Source organism: Nannobrachium achirus (genome assembly GCF_963921795.1).
Source record: "Nannobrachium achirus genome assembly, chromosome: 10".
In the NCBI taxonomy this organism is placed as follows: Eukaryota; Metazoa; Chordata; class Actinopteri; order Myctophiformes; family Myctophidae; genus Nannobrachium; species Nannobrachium achirus.
The window spans coordinates 17,067,779-17,081,399 of record NC_137819.1 but is presented as its reverse complement, the minus strand read 5'-3'; the positions used below and the strand labels follow the sequence as shown (position 1 = coordinate 17,081,399).

At 42.4% G+C, this 13,621-nt stretch overlaps 1 protein-coding gene across 1 annotated transcript; it reads left to right on the top strand.

Moving 5' to 3' along the window:
- Window positions 1-7,370: 7,370 nt before the first annotated feature.
- LOC308292862 (chemerin-like receptor 1) lies at window positions 7,371-8,453 on the top strand (the record flags this gene model as incomplete). Its single annotated transcript, XM_080735286.1, has 1 exon — window positions 7,371-8,453. One exon carries the CDS (start codon window positions 7,371-7,373, stop codon window positions 8,451-8,453), a length of 1,083 nt encoding a protein of 360 aa, XP_080591412.1.
- Window positions 8,454-13,621: the final 5,168 nt, after the last annotated feature.

Here is a 13,621-nt window from a genome sequence, read left to right as displayed (position 1 = left end):
AACTCATCATTGCTGCACCAGACTCACTCCCAATCTTCTGACACCATCTGAAGATGTGTCCTAGCAGGCTTATGGCAAAGGCTAAAATGTAATTTACGTGTTATGTAGACAGATGCCAGGTAATTTGTAGACCTAGTGTTTCAATGTATAGATTATTTTTGATATATTGTTTAGACTGATGCTAGGTTCTTGGTTCACCTATGATTACTATTTCTACACATTTGATATACTGGAGGTTTGCGCCCTCTCCCCACCAAAATGTCATGTGAAGCTCACCAATCCAACACAATTCAGGACGGCCCCTCTCATGGTCCTATGACATCACCCTTTGCCCCTCTCTGATTGGCTATGGGCATAGACGGCCCCTCTCGTGGCCCTTATATGCCTCGATGCTATGACGTCACCCTTTGCTCCGCTCTGATTGGCTCTGCGCCCATGGCATAGACACAGATAGCGTACTTGCTTATGGTAGTCCAGCGTATCCGATGACGACTTCTACTTCTTCTTTTGGTGAGTTTTGACGCGTCAGGTCGCGCTTGTCGATGGCGACGTCACCAAAAACGATGGTCCCTCATTGGCTGTTGATGGTGATGATGTCATCACCCCGTTGATGACGTTGTATCTGGTCGTCAGTACAAAGGCAGGGCAATTAGCCAATGGGGCTCTTGATGACGTCACCACCAACAAGTGCAAACTGATATAAATAACAAGAAGCGCGATAACAAGTTTGAGCTCAACTTGTCTGTGTTTGGCACCAATCAGCCAATGAGGAATCTTTCAGTGCAAATTGGCAACTCCACAGAGCGCCAACTTGCCCACCCACATACAGTACATACAGACGGAACCAAACAGCACCGAAAGTAGTACTTGCATGCTCTGCTGAAGTAAAAGTAGGCCATATATGGCCACGAGTGCACAAGATGCAAGTTGGCACCTCGACAGAGTGCAGTCTAGTTCGCATTTATCATTCATGTATTCATTCATTTATTTATTGGTTTTCTTTCAGATAGGGGAGTGTAGAGAGACACAATCAGACCAGACAGAGGAGTTTGTTGGACTCGGGTCATTTTGCTGTCATGGAAGAGGTTATAAGCTTTATTATACATTGACATCACCACTGGCATCACCAGGAATGCTGGTCCCTCATTTCATTGGCTGTTAATGATGACATTGCTAGAAATGCTGGTCCCTGATTAAGGCTATGGGCTTAAACACACACGGCTACCTACAGTACCTACATACACAGCCGAACAAGGTTCAATGTTCAAGGTTACTTTATTCGGTCTCCGTGAGGAGAAACCTGTCTTGGACACATGGACAGTCCAGCAGCATACAAAAAAAACACAAGTGCAAAAATACAGTACAGTACAGTACACAACAAGAGGGGTGCTCAGTGACATACATAAACAACCATATCCCGCAAAATAATAAAACACCATTAAAACCTTCTCACCCTCCGTCTGCCCTCTGTAAGGGTTACATTGAGGAGTGAGATTGACATTGGGACAGAAGAATATGTGTACCTGTTGTACTTACAACTATGGGTCTCGTACCTCCTACCTGACGGTAACAGTCTATATTCAGAATATAGTACGTGAGATGGGTCATAACGCAGTGCTTGTGCGCTCTGCTTGAGCAAGTAACAAGCAACAAGGGTCAATGAAAACAAGCCCAAAAGACATTACTATTATAGGCCACATGAGCACTTCAAACATCTACATTGGATATTTGAACATAGCAGATCTTCAAGCTTGTGAGCTTGTAGGTCTGCTATTTTCAAAAGAAAAAAGTGAAGCATTTTGACATTTTAAACATTTGAACAACACAAATGGGGTCCCTGGCACAACATGCTTTTAGACAGGGTCCTTGACATGAAAATGTTTGTTAACCACTGGTTTAAACAACATATAGGAAACAAGCTGGAATAAACTACTACGCTTTAGAAACAAGCCAAAATAAGCAACTACACTTAGAAACAAGTCCCCACAACTAGAAAGAAGAAATTCTGGAAAATTGCAAGTGCAGTTGCAGTGACGCGAGTCACGAGAAATCCGTCGGGAAATGAATTCCTCTTACCATTTATATTAGATATTGTGATGTCAAGTGAAGCATGACCAATCCTGTCATTATTGTCCAAGATATCCAGCCTTACAACCCAGGTTAACAAAAACAGCTTCACGTTGCTAGCAAGTGCAGTCATATTGCAATGTGGGGCTTCACACAGTAGAAAGAAGCACCTGCCCTGTCCTTGTCCTTGTGGGATTATTGAATGCTTTAACCAGTGAAAAATAGCAGATATACAAGCTCACAGCGCAGCACCGAGCGCCGCGCTGCAAGCTTGTAGATCTGCTATTTTTTTGAAAAAGTCATGAAAATGTGTGCAAATCTTTATGTATTTTCAAAGCAAACGTTTGTAACTCAAATTTTGCTTCTGGGTGGTCCCTGGAACTAAATATTTTGAGATGCGCGTCCATGGCCAAATAAATATCATTTTGGGGGTCCTTCACATGAAAAGGTTTGAGAACCACTGACATAGTAGTCTCTCAAGAACAGACTAACTGAGCTCCAGTTAAAGGACCTTTTCTTTGACGATGGCTGGCCAGATTGCTGACATAGAAACAAAGGTTTTTCAAAAAAAATCTTAGAAGGATTCAAAAGACACTTATAGAATCGGGTCAATGATGGCTATGATGGCCTTCACTTATTTTCTGACTTGAGGTGGAAAGCTTTGCACCTCAAATTTGCGGTGGATAGCAGCTCTTCACTGCAGACTTTGATCGAGGCTTAATTGGTGAGGACTGGGATCTGGTGCATGGTGAACATCATTTACTTGCAGCGTAGATTACATTACGCTGCAAAATCGAAATCACTTGCTCTCAAGGTGGGGTCGGGGGACCCCTTGAGATCCCTGAGAGGGTTCCAGGCGGTCCCCACATAAATGGAGTGATTGATCTTAACACGGAGAGAGTGCACTATTCAGAGATAACACTGTGGATGTCACAGTACTGTAGCCTTGAAAGCATATCAGCCTGGGGGTCCTTGAAATTCAGAAGGTTGAGAATCACTGATCTATTATGACAGTAGTGAATTTTCACTTAAGTAAAAGTATCAATATTGCAATCTAGAAATACTTAGTAAATGCCCAGAATTCAAAATGTGCTTGAGTAAAAGTCAAAATATACTTCTACAAGCTCACAACTCGTCGCTTTGCGATGTGTTGTTAGCTTATGTGGGCTGAAGTGGTTAAAGTATGATTTACAAACTAACCAGTAACTAACATTTTCAAATAATTGTAATGGAGTAAAAAGTACAATATTTGCCTCTGAGATGTAGTGGAGTAGAAATAAAAGTATTGAAAATGTTCCAGTAAAGTAAAAATACAACAAAACAGAACTTAAGTACAGTACTTGAGTAAATGTACACTCCACCAATATGAACATCTCCCTCCACTACAAGGATACCGAGAAGGAGAAATAAACATTTAGCTGTAAAATGCTTCCAGGCATAAAGTAAGATTTATGGTCCATCGTAGGATGGAAGAATATAGATGACACATCAGTGCCATCCCATGCATCATTGGTAGTGACACCAGGACGTCAGGACAGATGGCTGTTTATACCTGCAGGTCTCTGCACTGACAGACACTCATATGTTCACCCTCTCCTGCATGAGGACATCTCATCTGACGTGGAAATGCTACGGCTATAAGCTTCAGGGCTTTCCTTCCACAAGACATTTTTCCAAGACGTTCCACTCCTCCTCTCTCAACTGCAGGATCAATAAGGCTTTGAAATGGAGAGAAATTACTCTTTTATACACGTAGTTATTTTCCCTTTGTGTGTGTGTGTGTGTGTGTGTGTGTGTGTGTGTGTGTGTGTGTGTGTGTGTGTGTGTGTGTGTGTGTGTGTGTGTGTGTGTGTGTGTGCGCGTGTGTGTGTGAGAGAGAGTGAGTGCGCCTGACATCGGCGCTTGAATTCGTCTAATGAAAGAATCCAAAAGAAGACAAATACTGTCTTTTTTCTTTTCTTTCTGGAAAACGGGAAGAAAGAACCAAACGATTCAGCGGCTGTCTCTCAGCGATTGTTTCTCTGGTGATTGGAATGCCAGGCAGAATGACTGAACTATCAGTCAGGGAAACAAACGACTGCTAATGCAGACGTTGATTACAACACCAGAGGAACATAGAACAACACACTGCAGACAGACATGAGGACGTTAGACTCTAGCAGGGGTTTTCAACCCTCTGGGAGCTAATTTGTTTGATATTATTAGTAACATTATTCACATAGCTCACTACGCTCAAGCACCCAAACCAGCTGAACAAGCGTGTTTCATCTTGTGTGAACATTTGCTCAATGTTGATATTCAGCAATTGCATTTTGTATCAAAACATCTTGAATTCAGCTGCATGGGCCATGCGTTTTTCTTTATGCATTTCTTTCTTCATTTTTTCCTTTATAATAATTATAAATGTAGAGTAGACAATTATTTTACCCCCGATTTAGTCATTATGCAAATTAATTCCTCCCCACACACATGTCTGTGTTGTCACTGCTGTTTTATCCTACTGACTCTCCTCCCAGCGAGGAGCCCCCACCGGGAGGACTATACTCCTCCCAACCCGACACTCCCTGCTGACACTCACTATCCAGCTCACACTATTAAATTCCACATCAGCCCTATAGAAATAGAAAAATAATATGTCTGTTAATAATACCCAATGCTCCTAAAGGACAAATGTAATGTTTGTGTTAAATGTACTGTGACAAAAAAATTCAACCTTTGACTATAAATCTCACCCTATGAAATTCACATCATATTAAACGGGGCTGCTCTCCATTCCGACATGTCTCCATCCCGACAATTACTTCCATAGAGGTTAGTTAGGGTTAGGGTTGGGATAGTGTCGGAATGGAGACATGTCGAAATGGAGACATGTCGGAATGGAGACATGTAACCCACATACTGTAAGCCCTATTCATAGAAATAGAACAAAATAACAGCTATCTGTTAAACTCACAACACATCCCATGGTGCCTGTCACATCATTCGGACTGGCAGATTGGCACTGCTAACAACAGTCTTGTTTACGTTCATGTCAGAAATAGCGGGTTCACAGTTATGTAGAAACAAAGAAGACATTTCAGGGGTGCTTTGGTTTCCTCTGGCTCTAGTAGTTTTCAGGAAATGATGTGAATGCGGTTGAGATGCTATGGACATTTTGCTACTTTTAGATGCTCATATCATTCATCTCTCAGTCCTGTCGACTCAATTCAATGAGCTGACAGTCAATCTGTCTGTAAAACCTCCTGCCCACACTTGAAGAAGCGGTCTCAACCCCCTGTGTGCGTTGAAAACTATCCAACATCTTTGAGATTGAGGGGCAGAGCTGAAACCTCATGTTTTTCACTCGCTGAATGTGAAAGTGACCGACTTTGACAACTTCAAAGTGCATAGAGAATGGCACTGTCAAACCTTACAGAAGGTAAACCTTTGTTGATCCCACAGAGTAAATTCAAGATTTGCCTTGAAGGGATCACTTTTGGTCCTTTTATCATCTCCTTAGAATTTTGTGAACACCCCAGACAGTTTTAAGTTGCTCCATTCAGTATTTAGATAGTTGATATGAATTTTATCAGACACACCCCCTTCCTATACAAACCAATTGTAACCTCAAACTCCATTTTAACCATGTTAGATTCATCAAAAGGAATTAAGTGCCAAAGTGTGTGGGAATAAATAAAGAATGAAGTCTGATGATTAAGTATGGCGCATTACAATAAGTGTTTTGCTATTACATGGCAGGCACACTTAACAAGGTTGAAATTAAACCAATATTAGCAACTAACTTCCACTGTTTATAAAATAACAACACAGTTATAATGAAACATTCCAATGAAAATGAGGAGTGTTGTTCTGTATCCTGATTTGAACTGCAGTTCAGCCTCACCAAACAGTTGGCCTGTTGCTATGGAGTTCTATATTTTCATATTTGCACTATAAAAGAAGGGGTGTTTGTTTTGAAATAGGCTGCATTAAAGTATGATTCTTTTAAAATACATTAAACCACATTATAAGTGTAAACATGCTATGACCAGTGAAGAGTTGGGTGGGAGGGGCCACAGTGTGCTCTTTCACCACACACACACACACACACACACACACACACACACACACACACACACACACACACACACACACACACACACACACACACAAACACACAAACACACACACATACACACGCATACGCACACACATTCTCAACTGAGAATGTGTTTCCTCGGAATCCTGGCATTGACAGGTCCTGCGTCAAGACGAGTTGATACTGGTCAGTTGTATACCTGCACAAGGTTCTTCAGGCGTCTGCTTAGATTTCAGCCCAACAACACAGGTAAGACTTTGATTTAATTGGAGTGAAAAATTTGGAGGGGGAGAATCTGCATGGGTTTAGATTCATACCGTATATACATTTGGGGGAGTTGAGTGTAATTACTGCAGTATATAGTATACATGTAGCAGTATATTGATGGTATAATCAAATTGTTAAAATCACTTGCATCAAATTGCTATCGTGGCATCTTATTATATATTAATAGCCAATAGCCATTATTACACACACACGCACGCACACACACACGCACGCACGCACGCACGCACGCACGCACGCGCACACACACACACACAGACAGGCTGGAAGAGACAATATAACTAGCACAGGATACATACCTGAGGAAATGTGACCCTCTAGCTAACAGGTTCTGGCTAACAGAAAACGATCCGTGACAGTGACCCCACACCCTTAGGCCTACTCATCAACAAGAGAAACAAGTACAAACACACAGGCACACACACATACACACACACGCACGCACGCACACATGCACAAACATGCACACCCACACGCTTTCTTTGAAATACCGGGACAAAATGTGCTTATAATGTCTGACGTTGGATCACAAAACGTACGTTTTCAGAATCGTATCCGACCAGATAGGAATTACATTTTATTTATTTATTTTAACTCATGGGTCTTGTAGCTCTCAGTGGAGGAATGCTGGGTGGGAGGGCCAACACCAGAGTGCTCTCACTCTGGTGGGGGGTTGTAAACCACCCCCCTTCCACATTTGGGAAGGGAAAACTGAACACACCTCAGTTTTGCAGCTTATCTGCACAACAGTGTAAAAGCAACCATGCTTGTTGAGTGCATGTCTCAAGTTGTTTGCAATGCAGTTAACCAAAACGGGTTGACTTTATCTGGCATAAATGATATCGGACCTAGAACAATAATGTGTTGCCTATAGCAACCATGCTAATAATACATGGTGTGATAAATAAACCTTTGTTTTGTTATTTTATGTTCTAGGACAATGGAGAGTATGAACACAACTGCTATCTATCACAGTGAAGAGACGGATCTGTCTGGTGGAATTGTGGATGAACTCTACAAATCCCTCAAGATCATGTCCCTCGTCATTTACAGCCTGGTCTTTGTGCTCGGTATGCTGGGGAACGGTGTCGTCATCTGGGTGACAGGCTTCAAAATGAAGAAAACCGTAAACATTGTTTGGTATCTCAACCTCGCAGTGGCCGACTTCCTCTTCACTGCAATCCTATCCCTGATCATCACAGAAACAGCTCTGGACGGCCACTGGCCTTTTGGTCAATTCATGTGCAAATTGCACTTTATCATTCTCTCCATCAGCATGTACGCCAACGTCTACATTCTGATGGTCATCAGTGTTGACAGATGTGTACGTGTGGTGTGTCCGGTGTGGGTCCAGAACCACCGCAGTGTCAGAAACGCATCTTGTGTGAGTCTGGGGGTCTGGGTTCTGGCCTTGGCTCTCAGCTCCCCATACTTCATCTTTATGGAAACACAAAGTGATAAGGACAAAAGCTGGTGCGTAGCCACCAATGGACTCGCCGATGTTCCGATTTTTCTTATTTGGTTGGCATTGAAATTTCGACTTGAGGTCATGGTCTATACTAAGTTCCTCAAGGGAGTCATGGTCCCTTTCACCGTCATCTTCTCCTGCTATTCTGTAGTGATCTACCGGCTCAAGAGGGCGCTGGCCATACAGACAGGTCGCCACTTCAAAATCATGGCGGCTGTTATCACTGCATTTTTCCTGTGCAGGGCCCCCTTTCACATCATGGAAGTGTTGTGGGTGCAATTGCTATTGCACCCACAACGGGAAGAGGTCAGTGTAACATCGCAGTATGCGATGATCATCGGGGTCATCATGCCCATAGCCGTCAGCCTGGCAGTTCTCAGAAGCTGCCTGAACCCGCTGTTGTACGTGTTCATGGGTCCGGATTCCCTTCGTAAAGTGTCCATCCTAATATCACTGCAGAACTATTTCACTGAAGAGCTGCCTCGGACCAACTCTTCCACAAACCTAGCCATCATCACCCGTCAAGAGACTGCCTTGCCTGAGACAGAGGTATAGGGTTTATCTTTGAATGTACTTCAATAATTTATGCCCAGGAGATACCTGTCTGAACCAGCCACACCACTGTGATGTCACCTGTTTATGCCCATATATGGAGATCCCTGCTCTGAGTTTCTGACATCACCGTGATTTCACCTGTGATAGTGATGTGTCAGGGGAACCACCGTGTCAGGCGTTATACGTATACATACGGACAAGCTGTTCCGGATCTGACAGTAAAGTGCGACCTACAGTCGCAACTAGAAAAGTGTGCACCTCTGTCAGTGCAGATCTCCGCCCGGTCGGGCTGCCTACCAAGGGCTGTTTTAGTACTTTTGTACTTTTACTCTAACCTGACTTTCGCCAGATAGTTGCAGCAGTGCGTAACGCTCTGCCTTACATCTGGGCTCTCTCGGGCAGACTCGATGTAAGGGGCGGGCCATTTTTTGAATTTCTGTAGCAGGTGATTGGACAGGGTTCCTGCACCATTTTAAAAGCAAAATTTAAGACTTTTTAAGACCTTTTTAAGACCTCAACAAATGTAATTTAAGACCCAAATCGCCCTCCCGGGCCGTTCGCTCTACCTTTTTCCGCCGACCTCACACTCACCGCGCTGACGGAGGTGCGCCGTCTCAGGCGACCTTGATCCACGTGAGACACCTCCGAGCGAGCTAAAGCGAGCAAGTAGCCGTGTTGAGCGTTGCGAAGGTCGCATGAGACGACTCAGCACCGTCCGAGTTATGTCACGATAAGACATTAGTTAGGGAATATTAATAAAACCCTGGGAATAAATTCCTTACCAAAATGTGTTCGTAAAGGTGTCTAGTAACATCTAACAAAGATTGAAATTCAAATCCCCAGGAAAATCTTTGACAGCTAGGGTAATTCTGGCCTGGGTCTCATTCACTTACTATACACTATACTATGAGGGAAAAATTACTCCCAAAAAATCTGCTTTAACTTGGGATGTGAGGGGTCTAACTAGGTGTTTTTAATGATTCTGAATCCATTGCAAGCATTTGTTTTGCACAAAAAACATTCATTGGGCTAAAACAGCCCATAAAAATTATGGTTTAGTGATGAGTCATCACTTTTCAGTGGTATGGGGGTCCATTTTTAGCCCAAGGATTTTTTTGTGCAAAACAAATGCTTGCAATGGATTCAGAATAATTAAAAACACCTAGTTAAACCCATCACATCCTACTTAAAGTATATTTTTTGGGAGTCATTTTTTCCTTATAGTATAGTTTATAGTAAGTGAATAAGACCCAGAATTACCCAAGCTGAAGATTTCCCTAGGGATGTTGAATTTCAATCTTTGTTAGATATGTTACTAGACACCTTTACAAACACATTGGTGAAGAAATTGTTTGGTAAGGAATTTATTCCCAGATTTGACAGCTATTCTGCAGATTCTGCAGACGCGGTGTATTGATGAGCGTGTAGAACGTAAAAACGTTCGGTAGAACAGCTGTTATAAATCACAGATGATTAGTGGATTCTCCTCTATGAAAATGGACTGACTAATAACTTTATGACTGTCAGCTTCATTCTGTCTCACAGGCAGAAGGAACGGGAGTACGGGACAATAGCCTTAGCATGTAGCTTTTCATCATGGTTGAGGAAAATCAACAACAAACGATCGATTACCGGTATGTCACATCCCCGCATCAATGGAGAATCGCGCACGGCTGCATCGCGATTCCCGATGCAAGCGAATTGTTTATATAAAACTTTTAAGAAGTCCACTCCACAGCCCACAACTCCACTACACGCCAAGTATGTTTACTTGTGTGCTCACTCAGTGCTGTGAGCGCTAGGCAGTTGATGTGACGGGAGGCTAGAGAAAAGGAGCGCTTGATTTGTTAAAAAACAAAACTACCCTCTTCCGCATCCACATACATTACCACAGTACTGACAAAACAGGCGGAGCTGAGAACAACAAACAAGCTCCTCTTCTCACTGACTGCTGCTCGCTTCAGCTTGTTTGCCGTCTCTCATCGTCTGATATTAATACATCAAATAAACAAATCAAATGAATACGCACAAATGTTTATGGCTTAATTTTCCCATGAGCCTTAAAAACACCATCATCAAATGTAATACCTACGGTCAGATTTGGTCAAATTCAAGGCTTTTTAAGACCTTAAATTCAAGATTTTTTATTTAAGACAATTTAAGACTTTTTAAGGACCCGCGGGAACCCTGTTGGATGTGGCCGTTTCTATCACAGTCTGGGAGTGCCAACTCCAACCACTCATATTGGCCTCATGCATGACGTTGCACCCAGAATCCGCCTCCTGGGTTTCCACGTGGTCTGCAATCAGACTCTATTGGCTCAGAGCCGCTCAGAGCCCGCCCATAGCTGCCGCTGATTGGTCCGGCCCGGGACTTTACGAGTGTTATCAACTCTGGCCGAGCAAGCCCAGATGGTAAAAGCAGAGCGTTATATACGCAATGCTGCCACCATCTGGCGAAAGTCAGGTTACTTTTACTCAGGTAAATGCCTGTTTCTGGGTACTTTTTCCACCACTGTCTGTGAAGACTACAGGAAACAGACCAGGGGAAAACAGTGAAATCAGCTGAGGCAGCATTGTTACCTAGCCTTCACTGTTACCTCAGGGTAGGCAGAGAGAGGCCTCTGTGAAATGTATTTCCTTTTAGACATACATACACATACAGACAGACAGACAGAGAGACAGACATACAGTATTTTTGAAGCGGTGAAAGCCGCTTCCAAGGAGTGGCTTTGTGTGGTTCCCGTCCATATATGGTCATTTCAGTCCAGAATGAACAGGTTTTATCTGTCCGTAAATGTGTGTCCCCCATGTCCATATATGGACATTTCAGTCCAGAATGAACAGGTTTTATCTGTCCGTAAATGTGTGTCCCATGTGTGTCCCCCCATGTCCATATATGGTCATTTCAGTCCAGAATGAACAGGTTTTATCTGTCCCGTACGTCCAGAATATGTGTGTAGTGTCCGTCCCGGTCTGATGATTGGATGATTAAAAATGTCCAATGAGACCATACTTTGAGGATTGGTCAAGCTTCACATGACAATTCGGCCCTCCAGATAAAATCATTCATTCATTCAGAATTCAGAATTCTTAAGCTCTAGAACACATAGAATAAAGGTTCACCGCTTCACTTCGAACCGAGGTTTGATTTTTATATACTTATGAATACACACAGTAGATGTTTTTTTTTGTTTAGTAATTTTGTGAGTAAGTAAAATGTATTTTCTGACTAAACTCACTGTTAATAATAAACAAATGCAACATCTCCATGGTTTGACATGGTTGTTTTGTGCTCCTGGGACAGCTCCAACATCTGGCATTGTCCGGTCGAACACCAAAGGGAAAAACGTGTAAAAATAAAATGTTGTGTATAAAACTGGGGGGGGGGGGGGGGGGGGGGGGGGAAACATGTTCAATAATAGTGTCCGGGGCTCAAAGTTTGTTGTACGCCAGGGTCCCATCGGCCAAGCTTCGCAGGAGGTGTTTGTGACTGGTTAGCGGGACTCTTGATGAAACTGACTCAAAAATAGCACCGCTCACTTTCCACAAAGGTCCACGTCAAGGTTGGCTGTCATGCATTCTAATAGCAACTCACCTCCACTGGCCAATGAAATAAATACAAGGTTCAAATTAAACCATTCTAATAGAAACTAACTTCCACAGAACAAATTGAATCAAGGTTCAAATTAAGCCATTTAGTCGGGGGATATCTTCAGAAATAGTGTCAAATCCTGGAATAAATTCCTTACCAAAAAAATTCTTCACCAATGTGTTTGTAAAGGTGTCTAGTAACATATCTAACAAAGATTGAAATTCAACATCCCTAGGAAAATCTTTGACAGCTAGGGTAATTCTGGGTTTCATTCACTTACTATACACTATATACTATAAGGGAAAAATTACTCCCAAAAAATATGCTTTAAGTGGGATGTGAGGGGTCTAACTAGGTGTTTTTAATTATTCTGAATCCATTGCAGGCATTTGTTTTGCACGAAAAGCATTCCTTGGGCTAGAAATGGACCCCCATACCACTGTGAAAAGTGATGACTCATCACTAAACCATCATTTTATGGGCTGTTTTAGCCCAATTAATGTTTTTTGTGCAAAAAAAAAACGGATTCAGAATAATTAAAAACACTTAGACCCCTCACATCCCACTTAAATCATATTTTTTGTGAGTGATTTTTTCCCCCTATAGTATAGTGTATAGTGAGTGAATGAGACCCAGAATTACCCTAGCTGTCAAAGATTTTCCTAGGGAAACTGAATTTCAGTCTTTGTGAGATGTGTTACTAGACACCTTTACAAACACATTGGTGAAGAAATGTTTTGGTAAGGAATTTATTCCAGGACTTTTTAAGATATCCCCCGACTAATTCTATATGGTCTATCACATAAATAAAAGGTTCAAATGAAACATTACAATACAATAAGAAGTGTTGTTTTTTATCCTGTTTTGATTTGTAGTTCAGCCTATAGACGGGTTTCTTGTTTACAAACATTGAGACTAAATGCACAGGTGACTGTATCATGTAATCAATTCCGTCCAATCCCCAAACCTGTTGTTTTGGGGAGTGCTGGTTTCATTCTATACTCTATGGTTTCATTGGCTAATTTTGGTACCGACCCTCAGTGTTACGTGTACCAGAAACCCGTCTATATACAGTTGACAGCGTTCATTGTATTGTATATTCTTTCTTTTTTCATTTTTTTTCATTAGTGTGTTCAAACGTATCTATCAATGTTTCCAGACATCACTGAACTCTCTCTACACTCGCCGCAAGCTGCTCTGCTTTGTAGAGAAAAGAGAAAGGGTAGTTTGTACTTGTGTTTTTCAGCCTGCAAACAGTGATGAACAGTGAAACCAAAGACCATGTGGATGTTAGTGGAATAGAACCCAATATAAGACCATTGATGTTAACAGAATAGAAACCAATAAGGCCATATGGATGCTAGTGTAGCCAACAACAGAGCACTGGCCAGCCTCTGTTTCCAAGTGCATGTTGGGAAACAGAGATGCAGCTAATGTGTCCCGACATCTCCCATTTCATCGTCCATCTGCTCTGTCTCTGTGTACAACCTGCTGCCATTGGTCAGCATGCAGGGAGGGCACTGGCAGGGCATGGGCTGCAACTAACTACAAGAACTTAACCAGGATTTTTTTTT